This window comes from Entelurus aequoreus, linkage group LG20 (assembly GCF_033978785.1).
Source record: "Entelurus aequoreus isolate RoL-2023_Sb linkage group LG20, RoL_Eaeq_v1.1, whole genome shotgun sequence".
Classification (NCBI taxonomy): domain Eukaryota; kingdom Metazoa; phylum Chordata; class Actinopteri; order Syngnathiformes; family Syngnathidae; genus Entelurus; species Entelurus aequoreus.
This window is the reverse complement of record NC_084750.1, coordinates 29,102,807-29,127,806: the sequence shown is the minus strand read 5'-3', so window position 1 is coordinate 29,127,806 and position 25,000 is coordinate 29,102,807. Positions and strand designations below refer to the sequence as shown.

The 25,000-nt window shown below is 37.2% G+C and overlaps 2 protein-coding genes across 5 annotated transcripts in view; one reads left to right on the top strand and one right to left on the bottom strand.

Annotated features, from left to right (window-relative positions):
* Positions 1-8,388, bottom strand: part of flad1 (flavin adenine dinucleotide synthetase 1) — a 35,584-nt gene extending 27,196 nt beyond the window's left edge. Inside the window, 2 exon segments of the mRNA XM_062029939.1 lie at positions 7,542-7,600; positions 8,300-8,388. Coding sequence (XP_061885923.1) covers positions 7,542-7,549 — 8 coding nt within the window. The 5' untranslated portion in view covers positions 7,550-7,600; positions 8,300-8,388.
* Positions 8,389-8,687: 299 nt separating this feature from the next.
* The window catches only part of shc1 (SHC (Src homology 2 domain containing) transforming protein 1), a 95,208-nt gene continuing 78,895 nt past the window's right edge, over positions 8,688-25,000 (top strand). For 3 of the 4 annotated variants that reach the window (XM_062029936.1, XM_062029934.1, XM_062029938.1), the window contains exon 1: positions 14,178-14,365. The gene's annotated coding sequence lies outside the window, so the exon portion shown is untranslated. Of the gene's footprint in view, positions 8,937-14,177; positions 14,366-25,000 lie in introns of those variants that run through there. The other variant, XM_062029935.1, reaches the window with a different exon arrangement.

Genomic DNA, 25,000 nt, shown 5'->3' with positions numbered 1-25,000 from the left:
AAAAACACATCATAAATGTTAATATAAAATAAATATTGCCGCGAAAGTTCAGTAATGAGGTTGCTTAAATCAAATTAAAAATGTTTAAGACTAATTTCACCCCTATTAAAAAATACAAAATGGTTGATTTCCCCGGCATAGCGGCACACATTTGACGTCATAACGTTATTAAAGCTCACCTTTAAGCATTCACACACAGTGCCAACATTTTGGAACAAGGATGAAGTGATAGAAGAAAGGTAACAATATAATAAATCTATGTGGTAGAATAGCAGAATGTTATGTTATAGGTTTCACTTTTGCATTTCCAAAGCGCATAATTGTGGTGCGTTCAAAGACCCTTGATTACAGTTGAAAACAGAGACGTCACTACGTTTTAAAGATAGGGGAGACTTAATTCCCAGTAGATGCACAAGTAATATAAGTATAATAATGATGTACTAATAGGAATAATATTATCTATTGATGATAATATTATGTGAATTTCCTGACCTCGACAGAAAAGATATCTGTCAAAAATCCAAACTTTGTGTACATATTTTGACAAATAAGAGATTATTATATAAACTTTCTCTCTGGCACTCATCGAGAGTGGACGCTCCCCTTCCCTCTCCCTTATCTCTCCTGCTTGCTTCTTTGTCTTGTCTTAACTTTCTTGTTGCCTCTTTTGCACTGCTCTCCAAATCTAAACATTGGAACTATTTAACTGGCCTCAACGAAATTGACAAGATCTTGGTTTTGGGGGAACCTGTTTGTCGTGACGAGGCGGTTGTTGCTGGACACGCAACGGACTCTTGGGAGAAGAAGGAGTGCCGCGTGCCTGGCGACCCTTTTCAGTCGAGGACGTGAAGATATCTACCTATTCGGAATTATGGCAACAGGACATCTGCTGATTGGAGTAAGCGTTGCTCTGGTTTGTCCACAAATTGGAAGTTGCTGGCAGTCTTCAAAGTACCCCAAAGCTGCCACGAATGATTGGAGGATGCGAGAAGAACTGTGGACACTCTTCGGATTCATCGGACTGTCTGCCTCGCAGGATTTTTGAGGACCAGTCATAGACAATTTAGAGTGAAAAGCAAATTTTCATTTTCACTCGCATACAAAACATTCTAACTTGGATTGTTTCCCTGGCTTCGAGACTCTCCCGAAGGACAGTGCGGCGAAGACACAACAAACTCCCTTCTTGTCTCTCATGGACACACACCTGTTGTTGTTGACTTTGGACTTATCGGCTGCACAAGAATCAAGGCCGCGGAACAGAGACACACTGTAGGCTTACATACAAACAACATGCATCCACAAAAATATAAGCCACACATACACCCCCCCAACCCCCCAAACCAAACACCCTCGACGCAAATCCCATAGGGGTGATGGAAGGATGGTCAGCGCCGAGAGCTGCGGCCTACCACCGTTACTCCGCCCCTTCCCTCTGTTGCTAGATATCTCGAGATATATGTTGTAATATGTATATGTGCTTTGCTATGGAGGTTTTTTCCCACTCAGACTGGGCCCCCTTAGGAGCCCAGTCTAGATTGTATTTTTTTACTCATCCTTCCCCAGCGTTTTACCTTTTCCCCCATCTTTTACGGGGCGCCTTGTGGCGACCCATCAGCGTTCCTGTTCTGTAACCCTGTACACTGTTTGTTTGTCTAATCTTGAACGGGTTTGTGCTGAAAACAAAGTTTCGTTGTACTTGTGCAATGACAATAAAGACCTATCATCTATCATCATCATCTATCATCTAAATAAAGAAAAGAGCAGGCAGCAGCTCACACATTCTCATACTTTCTGTAACATCCCGGAAGAAATGATGTCAGCCAGCTTGAAAAATGTCTCAACTATACATGAAGGAGCCCAGAAATCATATTTTTACTAATTTTACATATTTTAAAATGCAAATGTTGATGCTCCTCTTCTATACACTTACTAAAAGTGTTTGTGAAACCTGCTGATGTTTTTTTGCTGCTAAATTATCACCGCATTAAACATTATGTCGCTACTGGTCCAATGTTTCCTCTTTTTTTTTTTTTTTAACTACTTAAAGCCTAGCTGTTTACTGACGTATAGTATTTGTGTTTCTATAACTTGCACTGCAAATGAAAGTGAGCTATAAATGTCGGTTATCAGCCTCCTTGACGACTAGTATCAGCCCTGAAAAAACACTATCGGTCAAACTTTACATTGAATAATTACCTATTATTATTATAGATTAAACCTTAAACTCTGACTACTTTGTATTGAATTTGTTGGTACTTTTTGTAAAAAGAAAAAAAACTAAACAAAAAATATGTTGTTTAAACAAAGCCAAATTATTTAGGGTGGAGGTTGATCTAGAAATATTCTAGATTTGTTAATCCAATCTTTAAAAAGTCAAACATATAAAAAATGCAATCATTAGTTTTTTTGCGCATGTAAACATACCAAGAATGTGTGTATGAGGCGGCGATGTTGGGTTTAGGGTGGGTGGTTCAGGAGTCTTGTGTATGGGGTCCCAGAATTTGGGGCTACACCCTGGCTGTGGGACCTTACATAGTGTCCAAAAAACTTTTTTTTTCAAAATAATTTTTATTCAACTCAAGTTACAACAGGCGGACCCCAGTAAAGCTGTAGAAACATCTCATTAATTACCCGTTGAAAAATAATGCACCTAATCTTTAATTTCCCCTTCACAACAAGGGCTGTGATTATTAATGCACATGCGCTTTCTTAAGTTTTTATTCTTAATATATCAGAAAAAAAAATCATATTGTCATTACTGTGTAGTGCGGGGGTCAGCAACCCGCGGCTCTCGAGCCGCATGCGGCTCTTTAGTGCTGCCCTATTGGCTCCCTGGAGCATTTTTAAAATAGGTTTGAAAATGGAAAAAGATGGGGTAAAAATAATTGTTTTGTTTTAGTATGTTTTTTTGTTTGAGGACAAACATGACTCAAACCTTCCTAATTGTTAGAAAGCCCACTGTTTAATATGTTTGTGTGTATGCTTCACTGATGAGAGTATTTGGTGAACATCGTTTTGTCCTACTAATTTCGGCGGTTCTTGAACTCACCACAGTGTGCAATGTGACGCAACAGTTTATTTACATGTAAAATCTTCAACTCCTCTAATGTCTCATTTTGTGCACCAAAAGTTTTATGCTGTGCGTGAATACACAAAAGTGCGCTTTGTTGATGTTATTGACTTGTTGGAGTGCTAATCAGGCATATTTGGTCAGTGCATGACTGCAGGCTAATCAATGCTAACATGCTATTTAGGCTAGCTGTATGTACAGTACATATTGCATCATTATGCCTCATGTGTAGGTATATTTGAGCTCATTTAATATCCTTTACTGTTATCCTCTTTGTATATCATTTAGTTTTGCATGTCTCATGACACATTATCAGTATGTAATATTGGCTGCTTTTCAGATAGTTGTTTGTGTACCATGTTGTTCCAGACCACAGCAAATATTACCTAGCTTGCCAAACATTGTAATAAATCTAATAAAAGAAGACAGCCTTAACTTGGACACACACATCTATATCTTTGGCCAGGCGTTATCTCACCTTCTGAGTAGCCTCTGATTCACTAATGGTTTCTAATGTTGTAAAAATGTGTAGAATAAATACAAACCCTGTTTCCATGAGTTGGGAAATTGTGTTAGATGTAAATATAAACAGAATACAATGATTTGCAAATCCTTTTCAACCCATATTCAATTGAATGCACTACAAAGACAAGATATTTGATGTTCAAACTCATAAACTTTTTTTTTTTTTTTTCAAATAATAATTAACTTAGAATTTCATGGCTGCAACACGTGCCAAAGTAGTTGGGAAAGGGCATGTTCACCACTGTGTTACATGGCCTTTCCTTTTAACAACACTCAGTAAACGTTTGGGAATTGAGGAGACACATTTTTTAAGCTTCTCAAATGGAATTTTTCCCATTCTTGCTTGATGTACAGCTTAAGTTGTTCAACAGTCCGGGGATCTCCGTTGTGGTATTTTAGGCTTCATAATGCGCCACACATTTTCAATGGGAGACAGGTCTGGACTACAGGCAGGCCAGTCTAGTACCCGCACTCTTTTACTATGAAGCCACGTTGATGTAACACGTGGCTTGGCATTGTCTTGCTGAAATAAGCAGGGGCGTCCATGGTAACGTTGCTTGGATGGCAACATATGTTGCTCCAAAACCTGTATGTACCTTTCAGCATTAATGGCGCCTTCACAGATGTGTAAATTACCAATGTCTTGGGCACTAATACACCCCCATACAATCACAGATGCTGGCTTTTCAACTTTGCGCCTATAACAATCCGGATGGTTCTTTTCCTCTTTGGTCCGGAGGACAACGTCCACAGTTTCCAAAAACAATTTGAAATGTGGACTCATCAGACCACAGAACACTTTTCCACTTTGTATCAGTCCATCTTAGATAAGCTCAGGCCCAGCGAAGCCGGCGGCGTTTCTGGGTGTTGTAGATAAATGGTTTTCGCCTTGCATAGGAGAGTTTTAACTTGCACTTACAGATGTAGCGACTAGGGTTGGGTATCGAGTATCGATTGGAACCGGGACTAACTTTCCGATTCTCCCGGAATCGTTCAAAAGTTTAAATTTCGATTCCTAGTTTCGATACCCAGTCCGCCGACCGGAAGAAGAAGCCGCTAAACACCAACGAAGAAGCGCCCACCGCCGGAAGTGTTAGCATAGCCGAGCCTATGTAGCCGAGCGAGTCAGTCAAGCATGGATAGCGGGCGTCGGCGGTGGAAGTGTGGCTTTATTTTACTAAAAAAAATTAAATATCGGCGAAATGTAACACGTGCGACAGGACTGTTTCGTGCTTAGGAGGGTGCACGTCGAACATGATGAAGCACCTCCGAATACAAATAAATGCGTGTCCCGTCTTCGATGCGTTGCGCCGACCGTCCTCCTGTGCCTCTTCCTCTGGCTTCGACGCACAGCCTGGCACCTCGGTGACTGCATTGCAGTCCGAATCCGGTAAGTAAAACAATATATATGCAATAAATAATGTGTTTTGCGCCAACGTCGAGGCAGCTAACAAATTAGTCCACGTATTTTTTCATAGACAATTTACAACCTGCTAGCCAGGCTCCGCGATGTGCTCAGCGTACTCCGTTCACCGTAGCGGCAATGGGGAAGATGTCCGTGCCCCAGACGGAAGAGTGCCACAGAAAGGTCACTGCACACATAGTCAAAAGACTGCATCCCTTTTCAGAGGTGGAATCTCCAACATTTAGGTTAGTTAAGCAATAACGTTAGAGCTAAGCTAATTGATACTGGGCTAAACAGTAACAGCAACATTACATGTTTGTTTATGTTTGCAGGGATATGGTGAAAACTCTCAACCCAAAATACATACCACCTTCCAGGGACTACCTGTCAAACACATTGATCCCGGCATGGTACAAGAAGAATCGGAATCGAGAATCGTCAGGAATCGGAATCGAAACAAAGAATCGGAATCGGAATCAGAATCGTTCGAATTCAAAAGATACCCAACCCTAGTAGCGACCAACTGTAGTTGCTGACAGTGGGTTTCTGAAGTGTTCCTGAGCCCATGTGGTGATATCCTGTACACACTGATGTCGCTTGTTGATGCAGTACAGCCTGAGGGATCGAAGGTCACGGGCTTAGCTGCTTACGTGCAGTGATTTCTCCAGATTCTCTGAACCCTTTGATGATATTACGGACCGTAGATGGTGAAATCCCTAAATTCCTTGAAACACCTGGTTGAGAAAGGTTTTTCTTAAACTGTTCAACAATTTGCTCACGCATTTGTTGACAAAGTGGTGACCCTCGCCCCATCCTTGTTTGTGAATGACTGAGCATTTCATGGAATCTACTTTTATACCAAATCATGGCACCCACCTGTTCCCAATTTGCCTGTTCACCTGTGGGATGTTCCAAATAAGGGTTTGATGAGCATTCCCCAACTTTATCAGTATTTATTGCCACCTTTCCCAACTTCTTTGTCACGTGTAGCTGGCATCAAATTCTAAAGTTAATGATTATTTGCAAAATAAAAAATGTTTATCAGTTTGAACATCAAATATGTTGTCTTTGTAGCATATTCAACTGAATATGGGTTGAAAATGATTTGCAAATCATTGTATTCCGTTTATATTTACATCTAACACAATTTCCCAACTCATATGGAAAAGGGGTTTGTATTAAATTTCAACATTTCTGTCAACGAAGATTTGCTTCAGCCCGCAACAGTCGTTTTGATAGTAGGCTATTACAGCTAATATAGACACTTAAGTCATGTGTTGCCTTCATTATAAGACTCATATACGGCTTTTAATTTTTTGCGGCTCCAGACAGATTTGTTTTTTGTATTTTTGGTCCAATATGGCTCTTTCAACGTTAGTGGATGTAGAATTCTGAGAGAATAAATCAATTGAATTTATTTTGGAGTAATATGGAAAAAAGTAAAGCACTGTGAATACTTACTGGATGCACTGCAGCAGTGTTCTCCAGCTGCATATGGAAACATTGAAGGATTCGGAGGAGACTGATTATGTGAGTACATCAATTTAAAGACTTCAGACAGTACAAAATGCGGCTGCCAGACTTTTGACCGGTGCACTCAGAACAGCCTATATCACCCCCGTTCCAGTCTTCATTGGCTTCCAGTTAAATTCCGCATTGATTTTAAGATTTTAGTCCTGACATTCCTTGCGTTGCATGGTGGGGGCCCTTAGTACATCACTTACTTGCTATGCCCCTACTCTTCAGGGCGCAGCCTCCGGTCTTCAGACCACGGTCTTCTAAAGATCCCAAAAACTTGTTTTAAAACCCGTGGAGACGTGGCATTCCAGGCTATAGGTCCCAGACTCTGGAACAATTTGCAACAGTCCCTCCGTGATCTTGACTGTGTTCAAACTTTTAAGAAACATCTGAAAACTTCTCTTTTTAGTAAAGCTTTTAGTTAATGCACCTTTTAACTATCATTTTTAATCCACTTTGTATCCTTTTTATGATGTTGCCCCTGTTGTTTTGATTGAATTGTTGTTTTACTTCACCTATGTTTTGTACAGCGCTTTGCGATTTTATCTGTAAATAGCGCTTTATAAATAAAATGTACTTAACGTACTTATTTAAAGACTTGTATATACTTGTTCTTATGCTTTCTGAGCTCACTATGTTCACTGCTCGCTGTATATCCTTCCAAGTCAGACCTACACCGTTACAATGTCCATTTCTCAGATGATATAATTGTTGATGACTGAAGTGCTGATATCAACCAAACCTAACCCCCCTCACCCCAACCCCATCCACATCCCATCCCCCAGATTGTAAATAATGTAAATAATTCAATGTATATACTCTGATGATTAACTTGTGTGATGACTGTATTAAGATGATAGTATATATTTGTACCATGAATTGATTGACGTGGACCCCGACTTAAACAAGTTGAAAAACTTATTCGGGTGTTACCATTTATTGGTAAATTGTACGGAATATGTACTGTACTATCTACTAATAAAAGTCTCAATCAATCAATCAGTCAATCAATCAAAAACTTACATCAACATGAAGAATCCATATGGAGTATCTGAAAATTCCAGCTCAGACCGCGTTGTTTCCTAACGATGTAAGAGATACATGAAAGGGAATCAAGATTATACATTGTACATTTTGGACTAATAATCAGAACAATAACATTTGGGTGATCATTTCGATATCAATATGTAGTGTTTGGGGACGGCGTGGTGCGGTTGGGAGAGTGGCCATGCCAGCAACCTGAGGGTTCCTGGTTCGATCCCCAGCGTCTACCAACCTATTCACGTCCGTTATGTCCTTGAGCAAGGCACTACCCTTGTTCCTAATGGGTCGTGGTTAGTGCCTTACATGGCAGCTCCTGCCATATGTATGTGTGCGTGTGTTTTGTGTGTGTGTGTGTGTGTGAATGTGGAAACAGTGTCAAAGCCCTTTGAGTACCTTGAGTACCATTTAATGAAAGCATAGCATTGGGTGGTACAACAAGCATTTATGTACTCTGTATTTGCAACGTTTACTCGCTTTTGTGTACATTGACATTTAGTTCGATCATTTAAAAGACAGAACCAAACGTTGACTTCATTTAGAACTGATCTTAATTAATTGTATTTTGCTGTTAGTTACATTAATGTGGAGGAGCGCTGTTAGCAACTAGCGAACATAGCCGACATAATGGTATTTCCTTCAAAGCTTAATTTCATATTCTTTATTGTCCTAAGACCTATAGAACGTATGAAAAGGAGTGCTCACATAAAATCACACTTGATAAAGCTAACACAACTTACTAGCGTCGCGTATGTTCCTCAAAGACAGCGGCGGTCACACGCCATTCAAATGACGTACACAGTTCCTGTCCAATCATAAGCCAGACATCGTTTCCGCCTGGCGTATAAACCAATCGGATTTAAGAAGGCGGGTTTTAGTGTGCGGATACACGGAAGTGAACATCGAGGTTCATTTTATTGCGCTGTTGGAAGTCTTCTGAACATATTCGACCAAACGCTTTTAATAGTACAAAACGCATTGTGGCTCGTTATGAAACCACTTATTTGCATTACTTTCAATCATAAAGGAGACCATTGCGTAAAGAGCGTCTTCTTCTCTGCAGATTTTTTTACACAGTGTAAGTAGTGCGCCTCTATTGGCCAGATAAGATACTACATCTTTACTCAGTTTGATTCATTTTTGTCTTATTTTGTCTGGCCTGTGGGTGGCGCAATATTGTATGGTTAAATGAGGCATTGCTGCGATGCAATGATAGTAATTAACATGAGAATTATTTACATATAATCTATGTATATCAGTAGTGATATACTACTGACTACATGGACAGAAAGGAGGATTTTTTTCTCCTCCATTTGAAAATGTGGACGTTATCATCACTACTGTCTGATTCCACTCCATGCAAGTCATCAGAATCAGGTAATACACCAACTTATATTATTGTCTTCATGAAAGACATGAATTTGTGTGTTAAACATGCTTGTATTATCATTAAACACCTTTTACATGTTAACAAAAACGTATCTTTCATAAATAAATAAACATAAATTCTATATATGAATGAGGTAGATCCCCTCGACTTGATCAATTGAAAAGTAGCTTGCCTGCAGAAAAAGTGTGGGAACCCCTGCTGTAGGGTGTTTACTTATAAGGTGCAATGTCTTAATCAGTATGGCGTGTCCTAATCTAATGTGTGATATAATTCCTTCCTCTTTTGTACTCCCCCTTACAGTTCTTCCCGCACCTACTGTGTTTCATATTGCATATGTGTCTTCCTGTTGTACTCGTGTCCCAATGTGATTCCCTCAAAATCCATGGGTTGTTCTACCAAAGACGAAGAGACGCGGTTGCATAAGGATGGGCGCATAGGCTTTGCCTTAGTCATGAACGAACGTAACGTACCATGCTTTATCCTTGAGAGAACTTCATCTGTGTCAAAGGTTCATACCATTGTAAGCATATTGTCTTCTATACTAATCTCTGTTATGCAGCAATATTTAACAAGTATCAAAAAATATATATTTAGCTTAACTAAATAGTTAATTGCAGAATGTAAAACATGAACAAAGTTACTGACAAGTTGACAATACATTCTAAATGTTATCATAAACAGTAAATAATTGAATAAATGTTTGTATTCAATTATTCGGCGTATACAATATAAGCACATATACAATGTATCAGATTGTGTGTATTGAGTATAAGCAACTCATGTAAAAAATGTTAGCACAACCCATCGAGTGTTTGAAACACTGACTGCACACAAAAGGTTGATCATTTGTCAAAACATGCACCCCAACCATGTTGCCTGTGCCAATATTTTTCTGCTAAACACATCACATAATAATGTTTCACCCCGGAAGTCAACTTAAACTTTCTCTCACAGCTTCAAAACACCCTCTTGTCGAATCACCACAAAATGTGGCACACACCTTTAAGGCAGTGTTTTTCAACCACTGTGTCGTGAGATACAGTCTGGTGTGCCGTGGGAGATGATGTCATTTCACCTAATTGGGTTAAAAATGTTTTTTGCAAACCAGTAATTATAATCCGTAAATAATGTGCCGTTATTGAGTGTCTGTGCTGTCTAGAGCTCTGCAGAGTAACCGTGTAATACTCTTCCATATCAGTAGGTGGCAGCAGGTAGCTAATTGCTTTGTGGATGTCGGGAAAATTGTTTGTCGTAAACACAATATGCAGACGACAGCGGAAGGCAGTGCGCAGGTAAAAAGGTATCTGATGCTTAAACCAAAAATAAACAGAAGGCGAGTGCCGCTAAGAAAAGGCAATGAAGCTTAGGGAAGGCTATGCAAAACGAAACTAAAAATTAACTGTCGGCAAAGTAAACCCAAACCGAATGCTGGACGACAGCAAAGACTTGCAGCGTTAGGAGTAGACGGCGTCCAAAAAGTACATCCATACATGACATGACAATCAAAAACAAAATAGGAGCGCAAGACAAGAACTAAAACCACACAGGAAAACACAAAAAAAATCTAAATAAGTCACGGAGTGATGTGAGAGGTCATGACAGTACACTTTGAGACGAGCTATAGTGATGCATGGTTGGTTATGGTTTGAATTTATACCCAACAATTGCGAGAACTACTTTTTACTGTCAATATCGGCTGCTGAGTTTCATTTTTTTAGGTTTTCTGCTAGTGATGTGCCTCTGGATTTTTTCAATGAAAAAAATGTGCCTTAATTGGCTCAAAAAAGTTGAAAAACACTGCTTCAAGGGACTGACAAGCACATGGGTGTCTAATAGGTTGAAACACACTTTATAATGCTATTTTTTTTAAGATAAGGACAGTGCACATTAATGAACATCATATATCTGTAAACATGCCGGATTATTGCAAAGCTGCTAATTTGCATCCATAGACCCTATAGTAAATTATAAATTATATTAAATACTGTATCTAATTATATAAATAAATAAAAATAATAATACAAAGCAAATTAATTACAAATAATAAAGATAACTAAATAAAAAAAACGAATAATTGTCCATAAGTCATTAACCAATTCTCTAATTATATAAATACAATAAAAAAGTAATAATAATACAAAATATATGGAATAATTAAATAAGCAAATAATCGTTCATAAACCATTAACCACATTTATAATCTGTATTACAGTATACTAGCATTTCTTCCTAAACATTTAGATTTACAACCCAAGGGGGGCGCTATAAATGTCATTAAAGGCAGCCCTCCCCAAACCGGCTGGCAGCTCCAGTACTGTACCATTAAACTAATTCATACAATCTATCTCAACTCCATTCGGGCGGAAAGCGGGGTACACCCTGGACAAGTCGCACCTCATCACAGGGCCAACACAGATAGACAGACAACATTCACACATTCATTCATTTGGGTCAATTTAGTCTTGCCAATCAACCGATCCCCAGGTGCATGTCTTTGGAGGTGGGAAGAAGCCGGAGTAGCCGGAGGGAACCCACGCAGTCACGGGGAGAACATGGTAAGTCAGTATTTTATTATTTGTGCAGCTTTTCCATTTGATATTTTGCTTTGCTTTGTTCATAAAACATAGAAAAGCAAAATATCAAATGGAAAAGCTGCACAGATAATAAAATACTGACTTTGTATGTTCATGAAACATAGAAAAGCAAAATATCAAATGTAAAAGCTGCACAAATAATAAAATACCGACTTACCATCGTTGCAAGTGTTTGTATTTCATCCTACCCATTCTTAGACTTAGACTTAGACAAACGTTAATGATCCACAAGGGAAATTATTCAACACAGTAGCTCAGTTACAATGATGGAAAGTGTAAGCATGGAAAGGACAATGCAGGTATAAATAGTATTCTCCATGTCTATTAAAGATAATTCAATCAGACCAAATGCTTAACATGCCGACACAATCATTTATGTGTTTACATTTGGTCATTAAAAGTTCCTGTTTTTTAAACGTCACACATTTCTAGTAGAAAATTGACAAATTGGTAGGGATAGATGGCTTATGCAGAAAATTAAAACATAACATACACAACTGGAAGAGGCAATTCCTGAAGGAATTGCGTGTGAATGCTCCAATGCTGAAGTTGAACTGAAATGCTGACAGAATGTAGTATGAATGTAAGAATAGTTTGAATGTTGAAGAACTGACACTGAACTGAAATGCTAATGGGATGTAGGATGAATGTAGAAATTGTTTAAATGTTGAAATGCTTTAAACGCTGAAATAGTTTGAATGTTGAATAATTTAAATTTCCAGGAAAACTGGAATTTGGTTTGGAACTTGGAAAGTTTTAGTTTGAATGTCCAGGATGAGTGGAAGGTGTTGATGTTGGAATGGTTTGAATAAGTTGAAAAATGTGGGAATTGTGCAACTTGGAAAAATGTCCCATTCATTTCAATGGGAACTTCCTGGAAATTTGGGAATTTTGGGAAAAGAGGGATTTTTTGAAAATGATAGGATCATGAATGTCCTGAATGAGCTGAATTGGTTGGTGTTAGAATTGTTTAAATCGGGCAAGAAATTTCCTAATGCCATTTACTAGTAAATGGTATTAGGGAATTTTGGGAAAATCTGAATTTTTTATTAACTTGGAAAAAGGGTAGTTTGAATTTCCAGAATGGTGGAATGTGTTGAAGGTGGAATGGTTTGAATGGGTTGAAGAATGTGGGAATTGTGGGAGTTTGAAAAATGGCCAATTAGTTTCAATGGGAATTTCCCAAAAATTAGGGAATTTCGGGAAAAGCGGGATTTTTTTTGAAAATGGTAAAACACTTGAAAGTTCTGAATGAGTTGAAATGGTTGGTGTTGAAATTTTCCAAATCGGTCGAGAAATGTTGAAGTAGTAAAATGTTGAATTGAGAAATGGTATTACAGAATTCCTGGAATTTCTAGAAAACCGGGGATTTTTCCAGTTCAAAAAACATATTCGTTTTTTGTCTTGATTAAGAGGAATGTTTTGACAGTGGAACGGTTGAAATGCGTTGAAAAATGTGGAAGGAGTAGTCGCCGGAAAAAAAGGTGGAAATAGGGCTTAGGAAAACCTTTTTTGAACTTGGAAAAAGAGGAGTTTTAATTTCCAGAATTGTGGAATAGGTTGAAGGTGGAATGGGTTGAATTGGTTGAAAAATGTGGAAGTGGTGGAAGTTTGAAAAATGGCCAATTCCTTTTGAATGGGAAAAATGTCCCGGAAAACCTGGAATTCTGGGAAATCTGGGAATTTTTGGAATTTGTCAAGGGAAAGGCCACGATTCCTGAATAAGCTGAACTTTTAGAAGTTGGAACGATTTGAATCAGGTGAAAAATGTGTAAGGTAATACGCGTCAAAATCTGAATAATAATAATTATTATTATTATAATAATAATAAACATATATGTGAATGCTTTGGAGCATTCACACAATAATAAGTTTAAGTAGATTAATTTTGGTGTAGAAAACCATATGTGGGAATGCTTTGGAGCATTCATACAATAATAAGTTTAAATAGATGAATTTTGGTGTAGAAAACTATATGTGTGAATGCTTTGGAGCATCCACACAATAAGAACTGTGCAGTAATACCTTTTAAAAAATAATGTTAATAAAAAAAAATACATATGTAGATTAGTTACTTAGAAAAACCTTCCATATTTGACATGTGCAACCTTTGTTTTGCATTTCAGGCTATTTCTGTGAATTATTGCAGGGATTTTTCGCATTTACGCAACCCGCACCAAAATCTGGATAATAATAATAATAATAATAATAATAATAATAATAATAATAATAATAAACATATATGTGAATGATTTGGAGCATTTACACAATAATACGTTTAAATAGATGAATTTTGGTGTAGAAAACCATATGTGTGAATGCTTTGGAGCATTCACACAATAAAAACTGTGCAGTAATACCTTTTTAAAAAATAATGTTAATTAAAAAAATACATATGTAGATTAGTTACTTAGAAAAACCTTCCATATTTGACAAGTGCAACCTTTGTTTTGCATTGCAGGCTATTTCGGTGAATTATGGCGGGGATTTTTCGCATTTACGCAACCCGCACAATAGGCCAGCCACGCGTGAACGCGCACCGATGACGTAGACGTCTGGTCGCGGAAGTGACTTGTGTCGTGATCGCGGAGGAGGAGGAGGCGGAGGAGGAGAGGGGGGGGGGGCATGAAGGGGGAGGGAGCAGGAAAAGGGAGAAGAGGAAAGAAGTTGTTAAAGTGTAACCTTCATCTCTTATCAACTCCAGCAACACTTTCTGGACCGGGACGGACCGAAGTTTCGATATTTGACCCTGTTTCATGTGAGCGTTGCTGCGTGTGCGCGGCGGACAAGACGAGGCAAAGAAGACGGGAGGAAGAGAGCTGGTGAGTTAAAAGTGGTGCATTTTTCCCTTTTTGTTGTTGTCCTGCCATAACTTCTTTTTTTTTTTTTTTGCACATGTCGCTTGGATGTTGTTGCATTACTTTGCGGAGAAAGTCCACTTGAAGGCTGGATTTTCTTACTTCCGCCTCTTGTGTCATATTTGGGGCAATAATGGCCACCGCGGTTGCCGCGAAAGTGACTACTCGTAAGCCAGGGGTGTCCGAAGTGAAACCCGCTGTCTATTTTAAGCCGACAGCTATTTAAAAATAAAATAAAATCACTGCCACGCTTCAAAGAAAAAGTAAAAAGGCTCCAAGGTAAATAATTTTTTAAAAAATGCAGGCGAAAACTATTTTTTACGCACAATGTTTGGTCGTGCGATAACGGGAAACGATAACCGGGGCAGAATTTTTGGAAACAAATTCGACGGAAACCGTATCGTATAAAAAAATGGATTTGAAACATGCTGAGTAGACATTTAGATAATACAGAATATGACAACCCAAAATGTTGAAAGAGCCATATATATATATATATATATATATATATATATATATATATATATATATATATATATATATATATATATATATATATATATATATATATATATATATTTTTTTTTTATTGATATATTTTTATTTCAAATATGCATAAAAACAAGAGCAAGCCTGATCCAATACTATAGCCGTAACAGCCATTATAACAAAAAGAAAACAATGGAGAATAAAAAACAAAAACAAATGAGCATTGGACTTTCTTTTTCTTTTTTTTTTCTTTTCTTTTTTTTTTTACATATTCGGAAAGGAGTGAGAAGAAGTTTACACTTATTTAATCCCACCCCTTTTCTTTAAATCATAAATTACTCTGAGCTAGAACTACCTATTCACTCAATGTACAAACTTAATGAACTTGTATATACTGTACATACATCGTAGATATATACATACATATGCACACCACACACATACATAGCCACATCCTTACCACTAGTGATCATGGAAATGCTATCATGCCACCACAACAACACCACTGCCTCAATGGGCAGCCCCACACTCTTCTGTAACACAAACAACCCAATATCAAAGGAAATATATCAATATCAAATATCATTTTTGACCACAAATACAAAAAAGTCATCGGTCTGGAGCCGCAAAAAATTCAAAGTCTTATATAAGTGTTATAATGAAGACAACACATGACGTAAGTGTCTATATTAGCTATATTAGTCTACTATCAAAATGACTACGTGTCGCAGGCTGACACAAATATTAATTGACAGAAATGTTGAAACGTAATATTTATTCTACACATTTTTACAAAATTGGAAAACATTAGTAAAACTTCTCAGAGGGTGAAATGACTGTCTTCGAATGGCCAAAGGTATAGATAGAGGTGTGTGTCCAAGTTAAAAGAAACGGCAGGCTGTCTTCTTCTAATGGATTTATTACAATCTTTGCAAGCTGGGTAACGTTTGCTGTGGTCTGGAACAACATGGCGCACAAACAACTATCAGAAATGCAGCCAATATTACATACAGATAATGTGTCATGAGACATGCAAAGTAAATACACAGAGGGCATAAGTAAAGGAAATTATATGAGCTCATATATACCTACAAACGAGGCCTAATGATGCAATATGTACATACAGCTAGCCTAAATAGTATGTTAGCATGGATTAGCTTGCAGTCATGCAGTGATCAAATATGTCTGATTAGCACTCCAACAAGTCAATAACTAGGGATGATGTTTGATAAGAAATTATCGAGTTTGAGCCTATTATCGAATCCTCTTATTGAACCGATTCCTTATCGATTCTCTTATCGAGTCCAGATAGGTTGTTGTATATGGAAAAAAACACACAATATTTGGTTTAACAAAAGCTCACTTTTATTATATAAGAAAAAAATAAAATCTAATAAATAAATAAATATTGACTGTTACCCCCCTTAAAAAAAAAAAAAAAAATATTGACTGTTGTTACCCAAAGTATATTAAGTGGGATTTTTCAGAAAAACAAATATATACAGTAACACAAAAACAACCTGTCTCTGTGATCACTATATGTGTATAAATAATAATATAGTGTTAAATAAAATCAGTCCCTTGGGCACAAAACTGAAAATAATACAGCTCTCCAAAAAGTGCACTTCTGCTGCTATTTGACATAACTGTTTGTTATGATGCTTTGACATTTTTGCACTTTATTTCTTTATTGAAAGAAAATTCTATGAAGAGAAAAGTTGTTTGCAAATGTGGTTACAATGCTAAAAAATGAAAAGTTAAAGCCTTAAAAAGAAATACACTTTATTGAGTTAACATTATTTATTTATAGGGGGAAAGATGTGATGTTATGAGCTAGGGAACATAACAACTACACTACCCATCATGCAACGGGAGTGACGAGCATGCGCGGTAGCCCCGAAAAGTGTTGTTGCATGTCGTCACCCGTGAAAGTAAACGTCAAGAACTCAGCCAACACGCCTCGTCTGCATTATTTATAATTAGACAGACAACACATATACAGTGTGATTTTGTTTTGTTTACAAGGAAAGAAAAACAAAAGTTAAAAAAGGGAGATGTCATATATGTTGTATATATATATGTATGTGCTGCGGTTGCTTTAAGAATGTTGTGACAGCTGCCGTAAAGGAGGTGCGTTGCTAGCCTGGTTGCTATGTTTCCGGTTGGTCGTAAAAGTGTTCGTCATGTGTTTGTACCCTGCTCAAATCTCTCAGTAAAGTTATTCATTGGATTGTATTGTTTTGAACTTTATTATTCCATTGTTTTTCCTGCTTTCGCTATCTGCGCCTAATTACTGAGCTACGTGACGTCAATTCTTGTGATGTCTCAAGGGGCATTCTGGTCGGGACGGGATTCGTTCCGAGGGATTCGAATAAAGAACCAACTCTTTTTCTTTACTATAGTGGTCTCGATAACGGGTACCGGTTCTCAAAAAGGGATTCGAGTCCGAGGACTCGGTTCTTTTCTTATCGAACAACCGGGAAAACCGGTTTCGAGTATCATCCCTATCAATAACATCAACAAAGCTCACCTTTGTGCATTCACGCTCAGCATAAAACGTTTGGTGGACAAAATGAGACAAAGGAGTGGCATACAAATTTCACCACACCTAGTGTGTGTGTGACAATCATTGGTACTTTAACTTTAACTTTAATAAAACATGTCTTTATGTGCAGCGTCGGAGAAAGTTATACATGTAAACAAACTGTTGAGTCACAGTCCACACAACGGTGAGTTCACGGGCCGCTGAAATTAGTAGGACAAAATGGCGCTCGCCAAATACTCTCATCAGTGAAACATAAACACAAACCTATGAAACAGTGGGCTTTCTAACAATTAGAAATGTTTGTGTAATTTTTGTCCTCCTACAGAAATCATATTACAACAAAAAACATATTTTTCTCCCCATTTTTTCCCCTATTTACATACATTTTTTAAAAAGCTCCATGGAGCCACCAGGGCCACCAGGGTTGTTGACCCCCTTTGTAGGCGCTAAAATGTATACAATTCAGTGCAAGGCGCTACAATGAAAACTTTATCATGATATGATAAATAAATGATAAATGGGCTATACTTGTATAGCGCTTTTCTACCTTCAAGGTACTCAAAGCGCTTTGACAGTATTTCCACATTTACCCATTCACACACACATTCACACACTGATGGCGGGAGCTGCCATGCAAGGCGCTAACCAGCAGCCATCAGAGGCAAAGGGTGAAGTGTCTTGCCCAAGGACACAACGGACGTGACTAGGAAGGTAGAAGGTGGGAATTGAACCCCAGTAACCAGCAACACTCCGATTGCTGGCACAGCCACTCTACCAACTTCGCCACGCCGTCCCGATATAAGTTTTTTCTATTGGTCGACATCGATAATTGTTGATATTTTCTATGACCTATGGAGAATATGAACCTGGAGAAAAATATGTTAAATGTTAACATTTTTATTTTTTCTGATTATATTTACCCTCCGCTATCAAGGCGGAAAGGAAATGTCAACACAACCATGGAAAACCACCATTGTAAACAAAATTCTAAAATCACAATAAACACTTACCAATAACCTATAATAAGGAATATGTTTGAAATGCTTAATAAAGTGGAACAAAATAGTGCAAAATGTAAACATAGAGAAACCTGAGAACAATTTTTTGCAGGTTTGCTGCCAGGAAGTTCCGTGGTCCGTACAACATTTAATTTGGTCTGTTATTCTTATTTCAGTATGGAAATTAATTTATGTTACGCAGTAATTTATATTCAAATATTTTTGGACCAAACTATTATTTTAAAATTGCGCATTTGTAATATTTTGTTATTTATTTTAATTATATAGTCCTGCACTTTAGTTCCTCCCTGTCGTTTCTGTACATCCGAATAAGAAACGGACAAAAAAAAAAGAAAAAGAAACGGACAAAGGTTGTAAGGAAAATATTAAATATATATAAAGGTCTGCTAATAATCGATATCAGTATGAGCCCTGAAAAAAACATATCTGTCAATCTCTGTTGATTGATTATTGGTATCAAAATCTCACGGTATGATATTATCATGGTATTAAGGCCACGGTACAATATTATTGTGGTATATGTCCAAAAAAAACAACTTAAAAATCACATAGTGTAAAATAAAGTGGCACAAATATTTAGGATACACACACTTACTGTAATTGAAAACAAACATGAAGCTAAAATGTTTCAATCATATTTATTACTACAAACATGTATTTTTAAGTGCAAATAACTACAGGAAAATCCACTGTTTCAAGCAGATATTAAAAAACCTGACAGTTTAGTGTCTTTAAAGTGACAATGTTAACATCCAGTGTAAAACAATAGTGTCTTACAACTTTACTTCATAAGAAGCAGTGTCGTCCACAGTGGACATGTCTATATCAGTCTGCATTATGCTGTTTTTAAGAAAAGTAAATTAGCAATTTAAATTGTGATAATGTGTGTATACCTCACAAACTGATGTTTGGCTTCGCTGGCTTCAAATATCTTCTGGGTGACATTTTATGAGATGGTGACTTGTCCAGGGTGTACTCTGCCTTCCGCCCGAGTGTCTCGTTAGGCTCCTGCCCTCACTGCAACATTGAGAGAGACATGCGTTGGAAAATGGATAAACGGATTGAGGATTTATCAAGTAGTTTTTCAGTTTACTCCTATTTCCCACGATGTAAAATGTTTTTGGCTGTGTCACCTTGGAAACGCTTGAGTTTTGCTATGCAGCACACATACTTTCTTACCTCTGGCAAAGAGGTTATATTTTCGCTAGGTTTTTTTTGTCTATGGTTAGCAACATAACTCAAACAGTTATGGACAGATTTTGATGAAACGTCCAAAAACACCAATTATTCTCATCTACTACGGACACACTTCACTTCCGGCTTAAGGCGTTCCTGCGCTACACAGAGGATTCTGGGAGATGTAGTTTATTTTCAGACCCGGCTAACGCTAAAGCGCCAGGGAAAAACTACACCCACCAAATTTTCATTTGACACCGTCACAAATCACGGTATTATTGTGAAGACTTTGAAACCGAAATACCACTGCAATATCGTTACACCCCATATACACAGTATATGTCAGCGTCCAAGAGAAGCTTTTGTAACCTATAACCTGTTTTGAAAAGGTTTTATTATAATATGTTATGAGAATCATTTTGAATTGAGAATTGTGTTCAATCGAGAATCGTCATCCCATGGATTGGAATCTCATTGAATCGTGAGTTGTTGTGAGACTCACACCCCTTTTATGATATGTATTATTTTAGTTTTCTAACCATGATCTGACCATGTATTTAATGTTTTACTGTGATTACTTTAACAAACTACAACGTCCCCAGTAAACCATTGTTGTGAAGCGTCTACCAAAACACTAAACATCTCTATGAAAAAACTTTATAAGGTCAAGGTGGTCAATATAATTAAACTGGCTTTCCAAAAGAAGGCCCAGGTTAGAATCCATTCATTCATCCATGCATTTTCCATATTGCCTGTCCTCATTTAAGATGAAGCCTCCCCCAGCTGACTTTAGGGCTGCAACTAACGATTATTTTGATAGTCGATTAGTCATCGACTGTCTTAATGATTAGTCGACTAATCAGATTATAAAGTGTACACATATTTAATGGCTCTAATTTTTCCATCGACTTCTAAATGCAGCTTAAGTTATTTTAGGTGTGTGGTTACAAACAACCAAGATGACTAATTCATTCATAAATATTTATTTATACTGTAATTGTGCTGCTCATTCAGCTGCTACAAACATTAAAATGACTATTAAAATGTGGTCAATTGAATAGAAAGGAAAGGCACAGTGCTGAAAATCTAAACAATTACCGGTAACCGTGTTTATGTATTAAAAATAAAGTTAAAATAGCAGCAAAGAAAACAAACAACAAAACCTAACTTCCTCAAAAAGAAAAGCATTTTGTGATGTTTAAAAATCTGCACACTAGTATATTGACTATTGATTAACTCCTGGCAGTTTTAGCACTCTAATAGACTCAATTGTAGAATTGTATTTTTGATTAATTCTTAAAATGTTGGCTATTTAATAAATTGTATGTTTAATCGTATGATACCTCCACATTGGTGCCTGTCTGTCTCTATGTCTTTGTGTGCACGAGCGCATGCGTTCTTCTCGTTTGTTATTGTGCCTTTTTTTACGGCATTACAAATTGACGCTGCTTTAAAAAGTACTTAAATTGTTGTAGACAAAGTTTAGCGGGCTGACTTTGGCTAAAATGATAGTTAAAGTTATTTTTCACACTAGGGCTGCAACGATTAGTCGACAATACATTTGTACAATTATATATATGTCGACAACTGTCGTGATGTCATCACTCGTGTTTTTCCGTGCGGAATTGGGGCACTCGCAATAATAATAATAAATAACTTACTATCATTCTAGTTAGTCAGCCAGCTAAACTTTGTCTACATCAATTCAAGTACTTTTTAAAGCAGAATCAATAAAACAGACAATTTACACTGCCATTCACACCTACGAACAATTTAGACTTTCCAATTAGCCTAGCGTGCATGTTTCCAGATATACCCGGAAAAAAACAACACAACAAAATCTAAAAGCGATTCAAACTCATAACTTTTGACCGTTACGCTGAGGTGCTGACCACTAAGCCCAGAGCAGCCCAGGTTCCAACAAATCAAGTTGAACCAGAAAATATGACTAGACAGTGCTGACTTACATGTGTCTTTCTAAACACAGACAATGTATGGCACTTCGACTGTGGTACTAAACAATGATTGACTGCTCAATTTATTTGTTGACTTAGCCAAAGAATCCAAGATGCTATTGAATTCTGTGACTATTACAACAAAGATTTGTTAGGATTTACTGCAGTGAAGAATCCTTGAGCATGAGGTTATACCACTCAGTTGAGTTCTCATTGTTGTCTATTTTAGACTGCAGGGTGACAGCACAATGCAAGTAAAGCTTTAGCTCCACATACGTCAACGTGAAAACTATGCTGACAGCTCCAAAGTTAAACATTTAGCTTATGTCAGGGGTGTCCAAACTGTTTTCTCTTCAGAAACATTGAAGAGGGCGGAGAACACTTTAACATGTCTCACCTTTTACCCGCTTAATAAAAATGCTAAAACTGAACCAGGGCGGAAATTGCATAGAATTTAGGATTTTCTCGTTACCAATATATTGTTACCGGTACCAGAATTTATTTTGATACTTTGATACTTTTCAAAATAAATGGGACCACAAAAAATGTCATTATTGGCTTTTTTTTTTTAACAGAAAATCTTATGACACCCTTAATAAATTTCTTATTACAATCAAATAACTATTTTTGGCATTGAATAACCGTGAACATAAGACCCGTGGTTCTCAAACTTTTTTCCCTCCAAGTACGACCGTATTGACCAACATTAAAATACAGCAGTGTAGTAGCCCTAAGTATTCATTAAAAGCAAGACAGAGGTTTTATTCAACAAGTTTATTTAATATTTTTATCCACTGTAATATTACACACAGCTTAAACAGTAACCATGTGTTTGAATATTTATTTAAGTGATTATTTGGTGTACCACTAGGTAGAGCCCACATACCACTAGTGGCAGAGTTGTGTATAAAGAGAATATGACCAACTTGTTTCAGGCAATCTCCTCACTGATTGGTCAAAAGGCACTCACGTGACTACAGGGCGCCATGAGCAGCAGAAGAGAAAGACAAACACAAATAGACGTACGAAGAACGAGTAAAAGAAACTAAATTTCGGGTGTAAAATGAGATGAGAAAATCACTCCATATTTCTACTGTGCGCCAGTGTTACCATATCTGAGTTATTGTGCAGAAATATGGGGAAAGAAGTAGAAAAGTGCACTTATTCACTTAGCATGTTACAAAAAAGAAAGATTAATTAGAAAAATACATAATGAGTGATAATACAGTGATTACAAATACATTGGAGGCAGCCACCACAGTTGACATACCGTATTTTTCGGACTATAAGTCGCTCCGGAGTATAAGTCGCACCGGCCGAAAATGCATAATAAAGAAGGAAAAAAAACATATATAAGTCGCACTGGAGTATAAGTCGCATTTTTTTGGGAAATTTATTTGATAAAACCCAACACCAAGAATAGACATTTGAAAGGCAATTTCAAATAAATAAAGAATAGTGAACAACAGGCTGAATAAGTGTACGTTATATGACGCATAAATAACCAACTGAGAACGTGCCTGGTATGTTAACATAACATATTATGTAAGACTCATTCAAATAACTATAACATATAGAACATGCTATACGTTTACCAAACAATCTGTCACTCCTAATCGCTAAATCCGATGAAATCTTATACGTCTGGTCTCTTACGTGAATGAGCTAAATAATATTATTTGATATTTTATGGTAATGTGTTAATAATTTCACACATAAGTCGCTCCTGAGTATAAATCGCACCCCCGGCCAAACTATGAAAAAAACTGCGATTTATAGTCCGAAAAATACGGTACTTCACACAAAAGTCACAATTGCTCTGTGATTATTGGTCCAAAACTAATGCAGATTTTGGCAAAATGAGGGTAATAAGTTATTCATTAATTAATGTTTTCGTTCTGTGTATTTCTTTACGTTTATTGCGCAGTCAGGTGGTCACGAAACATTGCAGGAATGTAGCAAAATAGTAGGTCAAATACAGCCACAAAATTTTACTTTGACCAAATTAAAGTATGTTTTACTGTAAGTTTATGAGCTTGAGTATGTTTAGAACTATATATAGACAAATTATTTTGGTTTATTTCGTCAGAAAAACTAACGTTGGTAGCAGTCATGGCGCCTGTTGTTTAGTTGGCCATACTCTCTTTTTACACCACTCTGACAAATACACGTACCACAGTTTAAGAATCACTGTACTAGACAACTTTTCTTTTAGTAGTAGGTACTGTTTGGCTTCTGACATATGCAGTAACATATTGTGTCATTTACGATTAATAGTATGAGTTTTATTTGGTCAAAATTATGAGCGACAAGCGGTAGAAAATGGATGGATGGATTAGTAATCTATTTGTTTATTTACTGTTAATATCTAATTACTTGTTCTATCTACACATCTGCTAAAATGTAATAAGCACTTATTCTTCTGTTGTTTTGGATACGAGATGAGTTATGGGCGATACTACAAATTTGGGTAGCATTCCTATACCAAGTATTTACAGGGTCATACATTGGTCATACTTTGGCCCAATCCCAATACACCCCCTCACTCACTACCACTAGCCTTCACTCACTACCACTGGCACTCACCCACTACCACTACACCCTCGAAATTAAGTAAAAAGGGGTAGAGCTTTGTGAATGCGCCGCGCCTCGGCTCAGCAACGTCACCGCCGCACGGCAGCACATGTGGATGAAAAACAACTACGGGTGTTTTCCAAAGGCAGTAAAACTTTTTAATTAATTAATACCACAGTACTTTATTAGTAGCGGTGTACTGTATAACCCTCTAGTCCCACCATTACACAACAAACCCGACAGCAATAGAGTTCACGGCTAAGATCTTTTTTTTTTTTACTTAGCAATACAGGAAGTGATCAGTGACCAATGGGGAGGGACCCTCTAAACAGCCAATTGCGTAAATGTATCAACTATCAAGTTTGGTTAGTCATCTTGCAGTCTCACTGTTGATTCTCTGCATGGAGTGAGAAAAAAAAAGACTGTCGTCGAAAGCAAAGAAATTGTTGATAAAATAGGAAAAGTCATCTCGACAGTATGGCAGTTTTTTAGAATTTTTCAAACGGACCGTAGTCCTTCGTCGAGCTCATCTTTTCTTTATAACCCTCGTTGGTTCCCTATTCGGATGTACAGAAACAACAGGTAGGAACTAAAGTGCAGGACTGTATAATTAAAATAAATAACAAAATATAAGAAATGTGCTACTTTAAAACAATAAATTGGTCTAATAATATTTAAATATTAATTATTAATAACATAAATTAATTTCCATGCTTAAATAAGAATAACAGACCGTCTGTAACAGAAATGTTACAGACCGCAAAACTTTTTGGCAGTATACCTGCAAAAAATTGCTCTCAGGATTCTCTGGGTTTACAATTTCACACTTTGCACTATTTTG